This window comes from Acomys minous (genome assembly GCF_964271855.1).
Source record: "Acomys minous genome assembly, chromosome: 4".
In the NCBI taxonomy this organism is placed as follows: Eukaryota; Metazoa; Chordata; class Mammalia; order Rodentia; family Muridae; genus Acomys; species Acomys minous.
Window position 1 is genome coordinate 26971401 of NC_140486.1, and position 20961 is coordinate 26992361.

The 20961-nt window shown below is 52.0% G+C and overlaps 1 protein-coding gene across 1 annotated transcript; it reads right to left on the reverse strand.

Moving 5' to 3' along the window:
* Nucleotides 1-6882: 6882 nt before the first annotated feature.
* On the reverse strand, nt 6883-15143 carry ARSI (arylsulfatase family member I). The gene is made up of 2 exons (XM_084780698.1): nt 13589-15143; nt 6883-9497 (listed from the first exon to the last, which is right to left on the reverse strand). The coding sequence occupies exons 1-2, from the start codon at nt 13897-13899 to the stop codon at nt 8087-8089; spliced, it is 1722 nt and encodes a 573-aa protein (XP_084636824.1). The 5' UTR covers nt 13900-15143; the 3' UTR covers nt 6883-8086.
* Between the last annotated feature and the right edge of the window lie 5818 nt (nt 15144-20961).

The window sequence follows — 20961 nt, forward strand, 5'->3', positions numbered from 1 at the left end:
CGAGCCTTCGTCAGCATCCAGGTCCCCATGGCAACCACCTCCGAAACGCCCTGTTCCCGTTGCCCCGGTAACTGCCTCCCCAACACCTGCCTGCCTTCCACTTCAAAACCTGCTCCTGTGTTGCCCTGGCCCTATATACACAATACTGCAGGACTGTGTGGGCTCAGGAGCAAGTGGTCCCTGTTCCCACAAGGTGATGTCCTGATGGGGGGTGGAGAAGGAGACGAGAACAAACTTAGTCCACAAGTGATCTTCTCTCTTCTTACCTCCCCCATCTCCAACTATAGGGCCCACTTAACAGACGGGATGGGATTAAGTGGGGCAAAGAAGCAGTTGCTATGGTAACGGCTAGTGGGTGCCACATTCTGGGATGGTCCTTAAGAAAGACAGGATGTAGTTACCCTGGCAACTTCATCTCCGCTAGAGAGACAGGTATTGCCCCGTTGCCCGGGCAACAGCTGGGTTCTAAGGTTTACAGGAGAACGATGGCTAATTCATTTCTCTCTCCTTCCTCCCCTCTGTAGTCCCTGCAATGGCTTCTCTGCTCCGCCTGGGGATTAGTCTGGTTGACTTGACCTCTGCCTCTGCCTTTATTTTGCTCCTGGTCTCCTTGCTTTTTAGCCACTGTCACTCCAGATTGGGGACAAGTGCAGAGCAGACCCAGGACTCTAAAGGAATGACTCTGCTTTCTCACCCCCACCTGCCACCACCACTATGCAGCTGGGCCCCTCCTGAGGCATCCTCCACAAGCTCTCCCCACCCATGCTCCCAGAGGGACCGTGCAGACTTGGTCTCCCGGGACGCATGTCCCAGTTTCTGCTTGTGCTTCATGAGGCAACTATAATGAGGTGAGCAGGGCCTGGCTCACCCAGGGCTGGGCCAGTGGCAAGGATGCACCCTGCCCTGGAGTCTTTTTCCCCACACTCTCTGGTCATCTTCCCTGATGACCTCACCTCTTCAGCACCATACTTGCTGCCACAAATCATGCCCCAAGGCATGGAGTTTAAGACGAGTGATCTGAGTTCAAGTTCTACCTCTGACACTTACTAACCATGTGACCCTGGGCAAGTAAGTCACTGAGGAAGCTCTCTGAGTCCCCATCTCATTTTCTAGAAAACAGGAAGCTGCTCATCCTCTCAGAAGACTCCCGTGAAGATGGAATGTAGCCTAAGGCCATAAATGGGCTCTGGGAAGTAGGCAAACCTGAAGGGTTCTCAGTCGCTATAGGGGGGTAAAGGGGGAAGTTTTAAAGTGAGTCCACGAGCACTTCCACCTGCAGTTTGTTCTTGAACACCCATCCTTCCATTTAAAAAAATTTTTTAAAAGGTGTCTTAGCACAGTTCACAGGTGGCTATGCAGAGGCCTCATGTCAGCATTTGCCTCCAGTGAGCAAGAGGCAGATAATAGGACCTGGAAATGCAAATGCTCTGGGTTTCCAACTTGCCCTTCAGAGTCCATAAATCATGGTATTGCTTACCTCACTTGTGGAGACAGTGGTACCTTCAGATAGTCTCCAACATCAACAAGTGCTTGATCCAACTGAGGCTGGGGGACCCTGGAAATCTTAGGGGGGTGGGGTTTTATCCCTTTTCATGAGAGTCAGTAGAAAACTGTGAGGAGAGTTCTTCAATTCTGCCACTTTTCTCAGAAAAGAAAAAGAAGGGGAGGTGGAGGGGAAGGAGGGAGGGAGGCAAGCCAGGGAGGAGGGGGTAATGGCTTAGCCACTAATTGCACCATTACCACCTTCAGAAAAAGGAAAAGCCACTTGGTTTTGTTTCTGCGCACAATGCGCTTCCCGCTTCTGCCGCCAACGTTGGCAATTCAGAGCGGAGCGGAGAGGCCCATGCTCACAGGGCCGCACAGCTGGTGGGTAGCAGGCAGGCACAGAACACCATGGCCAAGGCTGGAGGCACCAGAGGAAGGCAGGGGTGGGGAGGAACTGTACTTCCATCCTCCTGACTCAGCTCCGTTAGCCCAGTGGGTCTCAACCTTCCTGATGCTGCGACCCTTTAACACAGTTCTTCATGTTGCGGTGGCCCCCAACCATAAAGTTATTGTTCACTACTGCTTCATAACTATAATTTTGCTACCGTTCTGAACCATAATGTAAATATATGTGTTTTCCAATGGTCTTAGGCGACTTCTGTAAAAGGGTTGTTCGACAATCCCCAAGCGGGTGGTGACTCACAGACTGCTGCTCTAACCGGTTCCCAGGATCCCTGGGACCACCCAGCCACTGCCCAGGGGAAACAGTGTCGATCAACTATTGGCAACTACACGGTTTGCAGACTGTGATTTGGAATCAATGTCCTGACTTCTCTGGACCTCTTCAAGTGCAAAATTGGATAAATAATGTTCCTTACATGTTAAGGCTGTTTTGTGGCTTAAATGAGGTGAGCACAGGGGCTGATACTAGAAATCCTTTCTCCCCCTCCCCCTCCCTGCACCACGGAAGCTCTCTGTGGCGCTGCTCTCTGAGACCTTGCTGGGGGTTAACTTGTGTCATCTAGACATTGCCTGATGATGGCTTTATTTGCAGTACTTCCTGCAAAAACAAATGGCAAGGACTGAAGAGGAGGCCACTGGGCCCTCACTTATTAGGGGCCAAGGGCATCATGGCAACTGCTTTAAAACCTGGAAAGCACTAAGTGGTATGTGCTGAGGCTGTAACCATGGAAATGTAACCCTGTGGACAGAAGTGGCCATCCTCTCAGACCAGTGCTGGCCTGACTACTGCTCCAGTCACACCCCACAGATGAGGTACAGTGCTGGCTCAGAGGCCAACAAATCACGTGGAAGATCCTTGGATGTTCAGGGAGGCACGTGAAGGCATAACCAGCCTGATACCTGCCTGCCTCTGCCAGGGACCACAGTGTCCTAACTCTGCTGTGGTCACCATATCTCTTCTGTTCTTCCTTGCTTCCAGCTCCCTTTTCCTCCCTGGAACCCTCCTGTCTCTGCCCCTTCTCTCACTGATGCCTTTCTCTCCTACATGCAGGGCTAGAGGATGGGCAGGTCCCAGTCCCAGGACACTAGACCCACCTAATGGTGGAGAATTGGCTGGACAAGAGAAGCAAGCTGGGAAGGTCTGTCTTAGACCTGCATGTGTGCTTGCTCTCGGGACCTTCTAAAGACTAGTTTGGGGATGCAGGCACTGCTTTTGATGGACACCTGCCTACTGAGAGCAACTGTTACTCTGCTGAGGAGTCATGACCACTAATTCACCACATCCTCTGTGCCCACAAAGCTGGCAGCTGTGCCTAGTGGTGGCGGGCATGAAGAAGTCAGCCATGCCTGCGTGGCGATGAGAGAATAAGCTGATGGTTGCATTAGGGGGATTGGTTCTGCTTGACTTCCCACACCCCAGGACCACAATAAGCCTAACAGTCCAGCACGTGCACCCTGTCTGCAACACATGTGCAGTGCTCAAGCACAGGCCTGTGTGCCGTGGGCCGGTGGCCAGGGTCAGGAGCCCTGGAGTTTGCTGAGCCAGCAAAGCAATGCCAGAAAGAGATTGGTTATGTAGACAGACAGTCCCTTGTGTCAATGGGAGGGACAGGAGGAGGCTGGGCTGAGTTCCAGGCGACAAGGGAGAGATGAGAGGGAGGATGACAGCTGCCCCCCCCCACATACACTGACTATCACAGGGTCTTGCAGGGCCTGGACATGCACCACAGAAAACGTGCCATCTGAATGGTCCCCATGGGGCCTGTCCCACTAAGGGCAGCAAAAGTGGGGAGCAGGCTCAGTGGAAAGTGGGCCAGGAGGAGAAGGATGCTGCGAGGGTCTGGGTAGAGGGCACCTGAGTTAGGGAAGTATGTGGAGTAATGCCAAGACTAAGAGAGGAGGGGAGGGAAGCATCACTGCACCCTGAGGTGCCCCATGTAGAGGTCCTCCCTGGGGGGGACAGTGATGTATGCCCTGCAGTTGGAGGTCCAGTTCCTATGATGGGACAGCTGGAGACAAGGTTTTCCCAATGGTCTCACTTCCTCCTGGGAAGGTCAGGGACAAAACACTCATTCTTGGACCCCAAGGGCGGGAAGTAGTTCCTCCTGCATCAGAGCCAGGCCCTGTACTAAGTATTTCTTCAGTAACACTGTCTGGACCTTACGGCAACGTGGTAAATATAGGCGTAGTGGTTCCACTCTGCAGCACCATGACAGCGACCGGGAATCAAATCCAGGTCTGTGTGACTTCACCACTAACCCTGCATTGTTAGCCCCACCCCACCCCCCCACCCCCCGTACAGAGCTGAGAAGACCTTAGGGGCCATAGATCCCTTAGAGACAAAAACCAAGGAGCTGAGAGTAGAGGCTACCCTCTAGCACGTGCACAAGTTAGGGGCCATCAGGGCAACGCCCTGGAGTCCCTGGTTCTCTGACCACCGCCCCTTCCCTTTCCCTGATGTGCTCTTTCCTGTGTCCCAGGGATGCCCGAAGTGCCTACCAGAAGAGGAAACACAGCCCTGGCCCAGGCAGGTGTGGGGCTCCACCTGGTTGTCAGGGAGCTGGGCATTAGAGGCCAGGATGCCTCTGTCCTGGACTCGCTTTGTAGACCAGGCTGGCCACAAACTCACAGAGATCAGATGCGCCTGCCTCTGCCTCCGGGGGTGCTGGGATTAAAGGCGTGCACCACCATGCCTGCCCCGCCCCCCGCCCCATCTCACCTTCTAATAGGTCTGGCTGCCAGCTAATCCAGCCCAGGGAGAAACAGAGCCCTCCCCTGCCCCAGAAGACCTGTCACCTAGGGACTGCCTCTGGGTGTCCCACCCTGTCCTCTTCAAAGGGATTCAGGTGACAGCACAAGCCCAAAGGTGCTATTTTAAGTCAATTTGACGCAAGCTAGAGTTATCTGAAAGAAGGGAAACGCAACTGAGACAAAGCGTCCATAAGATCAGGCTGTAGGACATTTTCTCATTAGTGATTGATCAGGGAAAGCCCAGCCCATTATGTGTGGTGCCATCCCTGGCCTGGTGGTCCTGGGTTCTGTTTCAAAAAAAAAAAGGCGGCAGGGTGGGGGGTGGGGGGTAGAGGGGGGGCGGGCAGAGGCTGAGCAAGACACCAGCACCAAGCCAGGAAGTAGCTCCACGGCCTGTGCATCAGCTTTGGCCTCCAGGTTCCTGCCCTTGCTGCTTTTAACGATGAACCATCATATGGAACCATGGGTAAAAAATAAACCCTTTCTTCCCCAAGTTGCTCTTGGCCATGGTGTTTCGTCACAACAGTAGTAACCCAAGACAGGTGCCAACTGGGAACTGGCATATAGGAGATCCAGGTGTGCTTGTTGAAGGGAACCCAGACCACAGTAGGAAGCAGGTAGTGGGCATGCGTGACGGCTAAGCTGGCCCTCTCAATACAGTACCCCAAAGACCATCAGCCTCAGGCACCAGTTGCCCACTGGTTCCTGGGGACCAGGTTACAGGCCGAAGCTTGTGTGGCTCCCAGGCTATGCTGGCATTTGGGTTGAGAACTCTTAAGTTTGTTGCGTTCTGCATTGAGTGGAAGACTGAACAGATGGGAGGGGGGGCTTGAACCAAGCTTGCTCTTCAAGACTTCAGAGACAGATACCAGGTGTTGGAGAGATGGCTCAGAGGTTAAGAGCACTGGCTGCTCTTCCAAAGGTCCTGAGTTCAAGTCCCAGCTACCACACGGTGGCTCACAACCATCTATAATGGGATCTGTTTCCCTCTTCTGGAATGCAGGCAGAACACTGTAAACACAATAAATAAATGAATCTTTAAAAAGAAATTTTAATTAAAATGGAAAAAAAAAAGAAACAGACACCAGCCCCAGAAACAATTATTCCTTAGGGTTTGGGGGCCAGACTAACTGCAGGGAATAGAGCTTGCGGCCCAGAGAAGCACAAAAAGTACTAGGTCTGGTCCTGCTCTTGTGGCCCCAAAAGGGTCCTTAGAAGGGAAGTGGATGATGGGGCTGGAAGTTGGAAAGTCCTGGCAGGCAGGGGCCCTTCAGCAGGCCTCAGAGAAGCGCCCATACAATTCCTTAAAGCCTGCATCCACAAGGAAGTCTAGGCTGTGTGCCAGTGTGCCAAACTGGCAGGGTGTAGCTAAAGCAGGCCCCAGCAGGTCTGGAGTGTCCTGGGCAATGGGCAGACTATGAATAGTTTGTCTGGGATGCTCTGGGCTAAGAACACCTTACTAAGCATCCTCTTCACAGATCCCTTCTGTGAAGGCAAAAAAGGCTATGCCACTGGAGCCCAGAGACCTCTGCCAGGCCTGGGCCCTGCCTACCATCCAGGCATCAACATTAACAAGGAAGGGAAAACATACAGGTGGAGAAGATAAGAAAAGGCAAAAAGGACAAGACTGGGCTGGAGGAATGGCTCAGTAGTTAAGAGCACAAACTGCTTTTCCAGAGAATGTAAGTTCATTTTCCAGCACCCATGTTGGACAACTCATACGTCCCGTAACTGCAACTCTAGGGGTGTCTGACGTCTCTAGCCTTTGTGCGCACTTTACTCACACGCACATACCTACACACAAACAACACATCTACACAGTATTAAAAAAAATAGATCTTTTTGTTTGTTTTTTGAGACAGAGTTTCTCTGTGTAGTCTTGGACATCCTGGACTCTCTTTATAGACCAGGCTAGCCTTGAACTCACAAAGATCCACCTGCCTCTACCTTCCGGAGTGCTGGGATTACAGATGTGCACCACTCTGCCCTGCTAAAAATAAATCTTAAGAAGGGGGAAAAAAAAAACAGGGCTAAGGAAGAGCCTAGGATGCAACAGCCACCACCTCCCTGTAGCCCAGGCCAGACCCACATGCAGGATTCCATCACCGCGGCGTTGATGCAGCCCTGCAACCAGCATCAAACCTCCATGGCACTGCACCCACCCCACTCCACCCATCCCGCTCATCCACAAGCTGACGAGTCCTAACAGGCCTCCTTTGCCAGTGACAAAAATAACTATTTTCAAAATTCACAGCAGGGCCTTCGCCTACACACACTGCGCCGACTGGAACCTGAAGGCAGAACGCAGTGTGCGGATGGAGCGGTGCTATGCAGCAAGCAGGCTTTACAACCTCCACCCCCTCCTCGATCCTACTGAGCCTGTGTCCCCCAGATGCATATTGCCCAGTGGTGCTCAGAACAACCAGAAGTAAGGACTCTTGACGCGTCCATTGTACACAGAGAAACACTGAGGCGCAGAGAGGGCCAGGGGGTTTCCAGCAGCCACACACAGTGAACCCCTTTCCTGTTCCCTCTGCCAACAGTGTGCTCACACAGGGCCCCCAGGACACTTATGCATACACACAGACGGGCCGCCATCTCTTGCCTCTGAGTAATGGCACTTTATTTCAAGTTCACAGGCTCCTCCACCACCATTAGCTCGGCCAGTTTTCTACAGCACCGTGAGGTAGGCAGAGCCAGCATTTCTCCACCCCTTTGCAAGTAGGGAAGTCAAGGCCCTGAGATGGGGGGAGGACTGTGTTCAAGGCCAAAGGAGATGATTGGTTCAAAGGCTCTTTTCGGGGCTGTTTTCCTCACCCTCACCATGCAGAGGCTCAGGGCCCAGTTTCTCCTGGATTCTGGGGATGAAAAGAGGAGCATCCACTAGGCTCCCATGTCTTGAGGCTCCAGGAATGGAAAGATTCTCGTACCCTATACTATCTGTCCCTGTTGAGTCCTTTAACGGAGCAGCCAAAGGGGTGTGTCCCAGCTGATATCCAGGAGCACCACAGAGACCTGGAGAGAAGGTCATGGACTCTGGAAGGTGGCGAGGTCAGCAAGGACCTGCCATGGCCCCAGACACAAGTGTACACTGAAGCCATAAAGTCAACAGAGCTCATCTTAGAGGTGAGACTGAGGCAGAATGCTGCTAATAGGTAACCTGAGGTCATAGAACAAACACATCAGGAGAGAGGCGGGACTGCGACCCAGGCATCGTAGCCTGGTTTGTGCCCTCCCCCAACCCCAAGTCCCACCCTTTTCAGCTGAGGGCTTCTGTGCCCTCCCTCCACACGCCTGCAGATGAAGCCTTGACCTTGGCCTTCTCCCTGAGAACCAGCAACGGGACAGCATCTGTGGGGCAACTCAGATTCCCTGCCACCCCGAGCCGTCAGATGCGATGGGACATCAGCCTAGTGTTGAGTTTCCGGAAAAAAGATCGAAGCTTGCAAATCTTGCATTTCTTCTTGCGGCGGCCCCGGGAGAAACTTCTGGCCCTGCCTTCCTCCTCCTCCTCCTCCTCCTCTTCTTCCTCATCACTGGCCCAGGGCCCCCAAGCACCACCATTAAAGTCAGGATGGGCCCGAGGGTTTGCAGCCGGGTAACGCACAGGGATGGCGGTGCGGTTATAATCAGCCAGGCGAGCCAGCAGAGTTCGGACTACATCAGGTCGCTGGCCAGCCAGGTCCTCTCGTTCATAAGGGTCAGCACTGATGTTAAAGAGCCACACGGCCTGGCGGATGCTGGCCATCCGCTCCAGGTTCCACCAGCTGCCAGGGAAGGAGGCCAGTGTCTGCGGTGGGATCCAGTCACCATAGCCTGGGTCTCCCGTGAGCAGTTTCCACTCTCCCACCCGGATAGCAGCCTGCACAGCTGTGTTCCAGATGCCAAAGCCGTCCTCCAAGGAGCCGTGCTGGGCGTGGTTGTAGAGGGGGTCGATATTGTGTAGTATCTCTGTGCGTGGCGAGGCCTGGCCCTCGCTAATGGCCGGCCACACATCATAGCCATCCAGTCCATCGGCTGCTGATGTAGTACCACCTGCCAGACCCACCAACGTTGGGTACCAGTCTGTGATATGCACCAGGGCCCGACTGGTCCATCTCTTTTTCTTGAGCAGGGGGCTGTGGACGAAACCCAGGCCCCTCACACCACCTTCCCAGTAAGTGCCCTTTCTTCCTCGAAGGGGCCAGTTGCTACCCCCTGAGAAAGTCTGGCCACCATTGTCACTGGAGAAGACAATGACACTGTTGTTATAGAAACCATAGCGCTTGAGGGCCCAGGTGATGTTGCGTACAGCCTCGTCCATGCAGGTCACCATGGCTGCGTACTTGCGCCTTGCTACATTGCCCATCGTGCGGTAGCGGTACAGGTACTCTCGAGGTGACTGCAGGGGGGTGTGTACTGCCTGGAAGGCCACATAGAGGAAGAGGGGGTGCTGGGGGTTGTGGCTGGCCAGGATGTGGCTGGCACGTTGAGCGTAGAGCATGGTGGAATACTGGCCACTGAGCCCCCAGGCCACACTCTCACCCTCATGCAGGTCAAAACCGCAAACCCCTGGGCCATCACAGTTGTCGTAAGTGTAGTAGTCCACATTGCCTGTGAGGGAGCCCAAGAAGGTGTCGAAGCCCCTGCGGGTAGGCAAGCACTCCTTCCGGTAGAAGCCCAGATGCCACTTGCCCACCATGTGGGTGGAGTAGCCTGCCTCCTGTAGCTTCTGGGGCAGGGTCACCTGGTCCAGGGGCAGACAGTTGGGCTGCCGTGGGCGGATGATAGAGTGTTGCAGTCCTGTGTGGATCTGGTACCTGGGGCGGGGGGGGGGGGGGGGGGGGAGGGGGGAGGTGAGAGAGAGACACATGGGAAATACAAGTGAGCTACAGACCACTGCTCCCAATAGAAATCCCCAGTAGCGCCCTGAGATGAGCCTTGGTCCTGTGCCACCAGCGGGAACAGTAACAAAAAACATATACCGCCAAAGGGCTAAGCACCTACGATACACCATCTCAAGGGCTTGATATCAAAGAAGCAGGTATGCCAACTTATTGCTGACATGGGATAACTACAGCTCAGAACAGTGAAACCACTGCCCAGGGACCACACAGCCAGAAGTTGGTGCATCCAGCCTTGAGCCAGGCTTGAGCATGGCAGCAGTAAGAGCTAACACCAAGTTCAGCCTCACACTCCCTTTAAACTAGAAAAGTACACATTATTATGCGCAAGGAAACTCAAGCTTGGTGACTCACTTGACTAGTATAAAAGTAGGCTCGGTATCCCAGAAGAGGCTCCGGACCCCTGGTCCCTGAGCTCTAAGCTGTAAACTTAGTACAGAGCCTGGGTCCACCAAGTCCTGGTCTCCTAGGCAAACCCCTACTCCTTGGAAGCCCACAGCAGTATTGCTGCCTCGGTAGTCTCTCCGAGCTCACTCAATGAGTAGTTACTTTGTTTCTGGGTCTTCCGCCCCTGCACCAGGGACTTGGTGTATACCTCCACTGTCTGCTTGGCAACTGAACATGCTCTCGGGCCCAGTGATACAGAATAGGATTGTCTTTGTACTCCTAACACCTCAGTGATAGTTAAAGTTCACTCACTCACTTACAGAATGAGCAAACAAACAAACGAATAAGTGAATTCAGAGGGCTTGGGAGCCAGAAATGAACTAAATCCTCTTCTAGCATCTTCATCTACTTAAAAAAAAAAAGCAACAACAAAGGTCAGAGGAGGGAAGAGGTCACTCAGCACAGTCAAGGGGTCAAGATCAAGGTCACTCAGCAGTCAGGGGCATTGATGAGACCTGAATATGAATGCAAACAGAGGTCTGTTTTCAAGCAAAGTAGATGGCCTGCCTCTTCCCACATTGAACCAGTTGATGTTTGCAAGTGTGGGTGAGCTGGCTGAAATGGGAAATCCCTAAGAGCTGTGCCCCCCCATTCCCCCACCCCCACCCAGGCTTTATGGGACCAGCCCACACGTGCGTGCCTGCCCCTGCCGTGAGTTCAAGCCCCAAGCCACGCAGCAATCAGTGCCTGGCAGAATCCCGAGTGGCCTTTATTCATTCATAACACATCTTCTGCTGCTGTGATCTGCTTGACACATGCGGTCTGCTTGAGGTGTCTTAAAAGTTGCAAGTAAATAAGCCACCTGGAATGTCGCAGGGAGTGAGAATCCCACGCCTTTCCTTGTCCCTAGGTAGCTGAGTTAGCTAATGCCTGAGTACTTGGTATTTGGCACCAGACTGTTTCCTTATCTTAAGGCCATTCTTAAGACTTTGTGCCACGGGCTGGAAAGATGGCTCAGTGGTTAAGAGCACTGCCTGCTCTTCCAGAGGTCCTGAGTTCAGTTTCTAGGAACCACATGGTGGCTCACAACCATCTATAATGTAATCTGATGCCCTCTTCTGCAGATAAAGCACTCATATACAATAAATAACTAATTTTTTAAAAAGACTTTGTGCCACATACAAGTATTATCTCATTTAATTATCCCCCATGTGTGTGTGTGTGTATGTAATTTCCAGCCTTGTGCATGCTCTGAAAGCACTCTACCACTTAGCTGTATTATATATCCCCAGCTCTTTGTTTTAATTCGTTTATTTTAGGTGCGTTGGTGTTTTGCCTACATGTATGTCTATGTGAGAGTGTTAGAGTCCCTCAAACTGGGGTTGCAGGCAGTTGTCAACTGCCATGTAGTTGCTAGGAATTGAACACAGGTCCTCTGGAAGAGCTGCCAGTGTTCTTAACCACTGAGCCATGTCTCCAGTTCTTTTTTTTTTTTCTTTTTTTTAGTTTACCAAGCTGATCTTGAACTCTGTAACGCAAGCTAGCCCAAGCCAGCACAGAACTTTCAGTCTTCCTATGTCAGCTTCCTAAATAGTTGGGATTACAGGCCTGCAGTACCAGGCCTCTTTTCTGTTTTTGATTGTATTTATTTATTTATTAGTTATTACTAATCCTGTGTGTGAGGTGTAGGGTGTGTGTGTCTGTGTGGTATGTATGGTGTATATGTGTAATGTGTGTGTAGACGTATGGGGTGTGTGTGTGTGTGATATGCATGGATGAGTTCAGGCCAACTCATGCTAAGACATGCACGTCAAATTAGAGGACTTTGTGGAGTCAGCTCTCTGTCCACGGTGGGCTCCAGGAACTGAACTCAGGTCACTAGGCTTCCACAGCAAGCTCTGGTACCTGATGAACCATCTTACCAACCTAAACTCTCTTTAGTAAAATATATATGGAACCTAATCATAATCCCCCATTCTACAAATAATGAAACTGAAGCCTCACCACCCAAAGTGTAGCACGTGCCCCAAAGTCAGGCAGCTGGCAAACAGCAGAACTGTTTTAAACCCAGGTCTACCCAACTCATGCTTAGAGTCTTCGCATGACACCGTTTCTCCAGGCCTCGGGCAAGCTGAGAAATGATTGGAATTGACAGGAGCAGCATCCTAGGGCTCAGAATTCCAGCCGAGTGTCTCTGCGTGAGGGCGGGGTGCCCGAAGCACTGACTTGTAATGTGGGTGGGCCGCCTAAGCCTTGCCAAAGTCCATTTGTCAGTGAGCAACATAAGAAACTTTGGCTCTTCCTGGGCTCCACCGAACAGCCACTGGCCGCATAAGCAATAGCTAAGTCACGGGGAGTAAGCCTCTGTGAGATACGGGCAGATGTGAAGGATGGAGGGCAGACACGGGCTGGCCCTGCTGACTTCACCAATAAGAGCCTGGAGCGCTGCCCTGACTACCCACTCAGCTGCTCACCAGAGTCACATCTCTCTAGGGAGGGAAACATCAAACTGCAAAATTCTGAATGCAGGGAGTTAGTCGCTGCCCCATGCCAGGGTCCACCACTACCACCAAGCTACACCTGCCGGACAAACCTCCCGCCCCTCTCCCTCTTCCTGCTCCTCTTCACAGTCCCTGGATTTAAAGGTGGGCAGAGCACTAGTAGAAAGAGAAAGGGCACCACCCTTTGATTTCCAGCTGCTCGGCACCAGCCCCAACGTCTGACTTCCGCAACCCTCTCTTTCACAAGACCCTGAAGTTGGGGCGGAGGCACCAAATTGGCCCCTCCCAGATTCCATGCCTCATTGTCCTACCCAGGAAACGGGGAGAGATGGGATCTGGTCCCGAGATCCCAGTAGTGATCCCAAAACACACCATGGCCTCCTTCCAAAGAGGATGAACATCAGCCTATCCCTGGGATTTTCTCCTCCACAGCCCCTCCTGTGTCCCACAGCACTGCTCCTCTCGCAGTCCGCAGTCCCCGGCCCTAGCAGAGGGCACAGCACTCCTGGGGGGCTCTCTTCGGACATTTGGGAGGATTTCTTCAGATGAAAAAAACCTTGGAGACTTGGAGAAGTGAAGCAACCAGCCTCCAGCTACAGGTCTTTCTGCATCTTACCAGTTCCTTGGTTTTCTCCCAGGGAAGCCACCAATGGCATAGGACATGAATCTTTCCAGTAAAATAGACAGAGGCTGCCATGTATTGACAGCCCGGCAGGTTACATTTCCTTCACCTCTTGTCATACCTTCTCAGGATAGAAACTGTCCTTCACTCCATTTTCTGGACAAGGAATCTGAGAGTTAACTGACTTTCTAACTGACTCCAAGTCAGTCAATACACACGGAACTCAGAATAAGAGTTGGGGATCCCTCTGACAAAGTGTCCTGGAACTGCAGAGAAGGTCTCAAAGATGATCAGAAGCATTGACTATGAGGGTTGGGAAACTGAGGCCCAACGAAGGTAAGGGACTTACTGATGATCTAACATGTTGCAAGCAAAGCTGGCCCATAACACGTGCTTCTTAGGTGCCGGCACAAGGCTGTTCTGCAGGGTTTGCAACCTAGCGTTAGGGTGCTTTGGGGGTCTGGACACCCAGTCCCGCGGGTCTGGGCAGTGCCTACCTGCCAGTGAGGAGCTGGCTCCGCGAAGGTGTACATATGGGCTGGATGTAATAATTCTCCAGCTTGACGCCCTCAGCTGCCAGCCGGTCCAGCGTTGGGGTCTCGATATCTGAGCCATGGTAACCCACGTCGTGGTACCCTTGGTCGTCGGTGAGGATGAAGATAATGTGTGGAGGCTGCGGTGGAGCCTCCGAAGGCTGATCGCCCGCCTCAGCAGGCCCATCAGCCACAAGGCCAGGCTTGGCCCAATCCCAGGACAGGTAGCCCAAGCTGAGCAGGCTGACCAGGGAGAATCCTGAGAGAGCATGCATCGCTAATGCCTGGCCGGGTGATCGGGATTCCCAGGGCCTCAGAACTGGGCGCACTACCTGGCCACCAGCCCGCCTGGATGCAGCGAGAGCTCCCGGTGGGTCTCGTCTAGGACCGGAGGCCAGACAGCGGAGCGCTCGCTCGGGGAAGGTCAGGCCCGCGCCGCTGAGCCGCCTCCTGCAGCCCCCGCTCCCTCTCCCCCAGCTCTGCCGGGCCAGCCCCAGTAGAGGAGTGGCCGCTTCCCAAAAGTGCTCTCCACCATCCCCGGACTCTCTGCTTCCTTTTTAGCCCGATCCCTCCAGCCTCTTAATTTCTCCCCTTCCCATTTCTCCTCCCTCCCCCGACCCCCAATTCCCCTAACTGAGCTTCTGACCCCGCCCGGAGTCCCCGCAAAGCAGTGTTCCCAGCAGGGAGGTGGGCAGGACCCCACAGGAGAAGAGGAGGGAGACACGGGCTGGGCGGGTCTGAGAAGGGACACAGCCCAAGAGAGGGCGAAAAAGTTGTAACATCTGCCGGGCTGAGCCCCAGGTGGAGGGCTGGGACGCCGAAAGGGCCCCGCCCCCCGGGCAGGGAGCCCAGACCCGCTGCCACCTCTAGTTCTAAGGACTGCTCTCGGCCAGGACTAGGCAGAGAAGGGAGGGGGATTGCTTGGAATTCAGTGAAACAATTCCGGAGTGGTCCGGCCAGACATTCCTTGATCATGGAGTCTTAGCATATGAATGCCAGTCCTAGAAGAATCAGAGTTCATTTCCCCAAGCCAACTAGGTCAGTTCTAGAGGTGGAGAGACAGTGGTCCTGCGACGAGGAGGAGCTAACCACCGCTAAGTCACAGAGCACAGAGCGAGGCACTGCTTGAGTGACAGCTTTCTACTGGCTCTGCCAGCTTTCCCTTCCTCCTACCACTTCTCAGCTAGCCATAGGGTGCTAAGAGTGCACGCCCCGTCTAGATGGCAGAGGTGTTGTATACATCTTACATCCACGGGTTCCCTCCATTTACAGCAGGAGCTCAACCCTGTCCGTGCTCAACACCTTCTGTAGTACGAATGGCTGCCAGGGCCAAATGAGTAAATGGGCTTCTGGGATGACTTGGGCCCACTTCCCTCTGAGAAGGTAAACTGGGACATTCAAACTAAGTGTTACCGTGAGGCAGGGGCAGCTGTTCCCATTGTTAAGTGTTGGTAACTAGTTTAAGCACCTCGTTAGCCACAGCAACCCTAACTGAGAAATAGATCAGGCCACCAAGGGTCCATGTGCAACTTTGGATTGTAAGCACAAGCATGCAGTGAAGCCACTCAACGGGACCACTCCATTGACGTAAAATAAAAAAAAGGGGGGGGGTATTGTAAATATGAAACTGCGGAATGGCCAGAGGCATTTGCTGGAGCCCAAAGCTTCCACAGCCACCTGGGGTGTGGGGCAGAGGGGATAGTAGACTGATGGCTGCCAGAGAGAAGCAAGGCCTTACTTGTTATAAAGAAAGCCTTTTGGAATGAGAGGGAATTCTGTAGACTGGAACAGTTAGCCTAGTGGGGGAAGGGTGGGCAAGGTAGAGTCAAGAAGTGGGGGGCTTGTGGGCCAGAAAAGCCCAGTGGCTTTGATATGCATCACAGGTGCATGTTAATAGAGACCAAAGGTGCCTGGAGGTTAGCGTGAGCTGTGATATGTTACACGGTATGTGCCTATAGAGAACCAGACGCCCCTCATCCGCCACAGCCTGGGGAGGTGAGGGAAGCGGCTTCCCTGGCAGACAGAAACCCATTTCACAGGTTTCTGAGGAGTGCTGGGAATGGGGTTTTGTCTCAGTGGGCAATCCTTCTATTTTCCCTGTTAGCATCTAGCGTCCAGACTGTCATTTTGGACATAATCAGTGGTACTGCTCTGTGTGTGTGTGTGTGTGTGTGTGTGTGTGTGTGTGTGTGTTGGGGGGGGGGCTAATGTGGCTCTTCATTAAGTTTCCGGGTTTTTTGTTTTTTAACTAAGCTGTATTTATTTATTTATTTAGTTCTGTGTGTGTGTGTGTGTGTGTGTGTGTGTGTGTGTGTGTGTTTGAGACCATCGTGAACCTGTGTAGAGATCAGAAGAACAACTCGTGGGAGTCAAACTCAGGTTGCCAGGCTTGTGGTTTGGTGGCAAGTGCCTGTACCCGTTGAGCCATCTTGCTGGCCTTTCTTCCCTTTCTTTTTTTTAAAAAAAATTATTTATTATGTATACAATATGATCAGATCACATTATAGATGGTTGTGAGCCACCGTGTGGTTGCTGAGAACTGAACTCAGGACCTCCGGAAGAGGAGGTCCGTGCTCTTAACCGCTGAGCCATCTCTCCAGCCCCCAACCTTCCCTTTCTAATGTGACCACTGTGTGATCTTGAGGCCCAGTGCCTCAGAGACAAAGACTCCCAGGCACTGCTTCCCTCCCGGCACCTTTTCCCTGCCAAGATCCCTCCTCTCTGACTGAAAAACCACGGTGTGTGGAAGGAAACCAGACCTCCAAAATAGCAGCCCAATGCGAATCTGCATTTGGAAATGAGGGCTGCGTGGGGCCAGTGCTCCTGTTTGCTCCAAGCCCCATATTTAGGGTGACCAGATTTATCAACAGGGAGAACTGCCTGTTGTTCTGGCAAAAAAACGAAAGGTTAAGGACAGACAGGAAATGCACAGCCTCCTGAAGGGAAGCTTGCTAAAATGGTGCTTCCGGAAGCATCAGCAAGGTTGTCCTGGGTGACAAGGTGAGACACTAGAGGTCAGAAGGACCAGAGCTTTTTAGTCTCTACATCTGTCCCAGCCCACTGGCCAAAGTGGCCTTCCTCTTGCTCACACACAAAGAGAGATGGCAGGGTGAACGGGTTGGAGTTTTAGTCTGCCCTCACCCACCCACCCAAAAAAAAAAAAAGGCCTAAGAGGATAGGCTCACAGGCTGTATTACTTTGCGGTGCTGCCATACACGGACAGTATTTTAGAGGACAAGGCTCCAAGTTCAAATCCTAACACTTCTTTGAGGTCTGGCTTTGACAAGTTATTTTTATTTTTCTCCCTATTAACTTCTCCATCTGTGAAATGGGATGATAACACAGATGAGAAACACTGCCGAGTCTGTGACATGTCCTGCTCAGAGTCAGCACCAAATGCCTGTGGATGAGTAATCCTTTCTTCTCCCAGCTTTTGGGAACTGAGTCTTGTGGGTTAAAGTCACTAGGAGGCAGATTCCAGGCCAATTTTAGGGATTACGTGGATAAACACTCTGGCAGCTTGCTTAACAAAAGGACGTCAACAATGGGTGAGTAACCAGTGAAGAAAGGTGGGTGGAGTGCTGCTCTGCTAAAGGGGGGGTGCCGGGAGGGGGCGGGGGGGGGGAGAACAACTTTTGTTTCCCTACACTCCCAGCATCTCTTTTAGGGGTCTCCAAAACCTAGAGAGTCTCAGAAGTCACCGTTCTCCTCCAGTGCTCTAGGGAAATAAGTGAAGACCCAGGCCTCCATCTGAAATACCATTGCAGATGCCAGGCTGGAACATTCCGAGCAGACATTTCCAAAGGCTCAGGGCCCACAGGGTGGAAATAAACACACAGCGCAACGCAGATCCAGGTCATGTGGCTTTCAGGATGAGCCGGTTATCTTCTTTTATGTCTTTCCCTGGGTGCTTGCCCTCTTTCCTGGGATAATTCCATCAGCGCACCCCCCCCACCCCCCACCCCCAGAATACTTAAGTATCTCAAGTTCAGGGCCACTCTCTGGCCAAGCTAATCCAGACTTGATGCCTCCAGACCTAGCTGCGTCCTAGATGACTGCCCACCTCACTCAGGTAATATCTCCTCCCATCCCCATGAATGTGTTCTTATCCCTTACCCCCCCCCCACACACACACACAAGACATCCACATCAAAACACTGCAAGAAACATCTTCCCATGAAATGCACATCAGACATGGCAGGGGTGTGGCTCTGTTAATTCCTGGCTGTCAGAGATTTCGTTTCCACACATGAAGTTAGACTGGTGGGGGGAGTGATTTTCCCATTCTCAGATCTAAGCAAGAAAGGAGCAAGATGACCACCTGTTTAGCAGTGAGATTCCTGAACCAAGCCAAAACAATATGAAAGGACTTTGAAAATTCTTTTTCTTTCTTTCTTTCTTTCTTTCTTTCTTTCTAAACAAAGTTTCTCTGTGTAGCCTTGGCTGTCCTGGACTCACTCTGTAGACCACGTTGGCCACGAACTCACAGTGATCCACCTGTCTCCGCCTCCTGAGTGCTGGGATCTTTGCAATGTAAAAGTGTCATTATTCTAGTCATTTGTCCCCAAGACAGCTTTCTAGTGTGCAGAGATATTTGGGGGGGGGGGGGGGAGAGTAGTTCGAGACAGGGTTCCCCTGCAGAATAGCTCTGGCTGTCCTGGACTCACTTTGTAGACGAGGCTAGCCTTGAACACTCTCTGCCTTCTGAGTGCGGGGATAAAGGCATGCCCAGCTGGGCACATAGACTGTCTTTGCTATATCTGTGCATGTGTGTATGTGTGTACACATGAACAGACACAGGATGTATGCGTGTTGGCTGGTTAGATATGTAAGTATAACTTAGTCATCTTTGAACTAAAATGATCTCATTTAAAAAAAAAAAAAAAAGATGTGTTTATTTATTTATTTAATGTGTATGAGTAAGCTGTCTTCATGCACACCAGAAGAGGGCATCAGATCCTATTACAGATGGTTGTGAGCCATCATGTGTTTGCTGAGAATTGAACTCAGGGCCTTTGGAAGAGCAGTCAGTACTCTTAACCTCTGAGTCATCTCTCCAGCCCAAATTATCTCATTTTTTTTTTATATAGCTAGATAGGTCTTTCTGGTTACTATCCTCAGCAAAGCCCCAATATACTAATTATGTATGCTGACCTCTTCTCACTGAAGGGCATTTGTCTAGGCTGCTGGACTATAACAGAGACTTATAAGACTTATGCTGGGCCTATGACTATCAGAAGCAACGCAGAATTCAATCTCTTACATAGGAAGGTCAAAGATCAGAGTTTCATTTCTCAGAACAGCATCCACCGTGCTTTTTGAAATAGCTAGTCTGGCCAGTGAGGATCCATAAGGATCCTGCTGGCTCTGCCTCCTCATGGATCACCAGGGTACCACTGTTTAACATGGGTTCTGGGAATCGGTTCTGGTCCTTATGCTTGCATGGCAAGAACTTTTACCAACCAAGCTGTCTCCCCAGCTCCCTGTCTGCTTTTAAGGTTTTTATCCAGATTGGCTAATAGGAAAAGTGCACAGTGGAGGTTGGTTCCCCTTCAGTTCTAAGACATCCTCCCTGCAGGCTCGGGCTCTGGAGCCCAGGAAAGGTCTCCGAGGGTTCTGTGGCAACCAAGGAGCTGCACCATGTGGCACTGGAGGTTCTTCACAGCAAGGCAGCGTGTGTGTCCATCTCACTGGCAGACCGTGTCACCTACCTTCTTCCTGCAATTTGCAGTCTCCAAGCAGGTGCCTGCATTTCAAAGGTGCCCATACCTTGGGCCACACATTCCTCCAGAACTGAAAACAATGCAGATGATCCCTAGTATTGGGGTACTATACCCCACTTCTCTTGCCCTCTGACAGCCCAGCCAGCTGCTCCTTTTGGAGAAAGACACTCCCTACAAAGAGGAGATTTCCCCCAGGTTTTCCCCTGGCTTAGTGACCACTGTTCTTAGCAGACTGCCTGCACTCTCTGGGAGGATGGTGACAGTTCCAATAGCTAAAGATGAGGGATGGTTTAAGAAAGCCATGCTGGTTGTGCCATGGAGAGAGTGTGGGAGCACCTAGAACCCTCTTAGGAAGTCCTGGAGAGACAGGCCTGCCAATAGGTCACTGTCCCCAGAAGACAGGCCCATGGGGCATCTTAGAGGCCTGATGCTTACTAAATATCACTTGGACAATGTGCTTCATGGGAGAAAGGGGTTTTCTTCTTTTATATGGAAGTACCCATTAGCATTTCTGGGGAAACTCATGTGCCCTCTTGATCTTTGCTTCCTACCCTCCCTACCCTTCCTACCCTCCGAGTGATCTCCCTGAGTAAGTCTTGTCTTAGTGCTCAGGGTCCCTGTGTGGAGCATCTATCTAAGCCAGGAGCAGCAAGAGCCCCAGCTACTTAGCCCCTGTCTTTAACCCTTCATAGAGTCTCAGCCCCAGGCATTTGAAAGGCTCCTTTCTCTGGCATTCAATGAAACATTCTTCAGGGCCAGTTATTTGAAAGCAAGAGTTCGCTGCACAATGGGCGCCCTGTGCTCACAGCCACGGCCCAATCTGTTTTCCCAACCTGACTGTGGCCTCACCTCTCCACACGCTGCTCCCCACCCTCCACCCACCGACCCCGACCCCACCCAGAGGCCAGCTCAAAGGGAGGCCACATGAAAGGACGTGTTCTCTGGGCTCTTAGAAGTTCCCGCCAGGGCCTCTGCCAGCTTCGGAAGGAAAGCCTAAAGGGACTCAGGCCTGCGTCCAGTCTGTCCATCCGGGGCTCTGCCCACTTTGATGTCTGGAAGCCACCATCCTCAATGGTCAGCCAACGTTTCTTCTGTTCTTGTTCTTTCTCTCTCTCTTAGGAGAAGGTAAAAATCAGAAAATGACATCAACCAGACAAATTGAAGGCACCCCCCAAAAGAGAGGTGGGCAGGCTGTTCCCAAGTCCCCAACCCAGGGGATTCATTCACAGTTTCAGAGAAGTAAAAAAAGAATGCCAGGCTGGGAAGATGTCTCAGCTTATAAGGCACGAGGGCCAGAGTTTACCAGATGATAACCCACTTAATAAATACAAATTTAAAATAGCTTACAAAGTTAAAAGTGGCATGATGGCACATACCTGTTATCCTTGTGCTAGCAAGGCAGAGACAGGAGGCTCTCCGGGTCTCACGGGCGAGCCAGTCTAGCTGAATTGGTGAGCGCCAGGTTCTTGTCTCAAAAAGTAAAGTAGAAAGCAGTTGAGTCTAATGCTGAACTCTGACCTCCATATGCACAGACCCACACATCACAAAAAATGTCCAGTTTACACACGAGCTGTCCGGCACCCCCTTACCCATGTCCTAGTGAACTACTACCTA

Bases quoted from the DNA above. Each gene is read 5' to 3' on its own strand.
- ARSI (XM_084780698.1), bottom strand. From the start codon at position 13,899: ATGCATGCTCTCTCAGGATTCTCCCTGGTCAGCCTGCTCAGCTTGGGC. The intron at 9,498-13,588 runs GTAGGCACTGCC...CCCCCGCCCCAG, and splicing joins AGCCAGCTCCTCACTGGCAG to GTACCAGATCCACACAGGAC.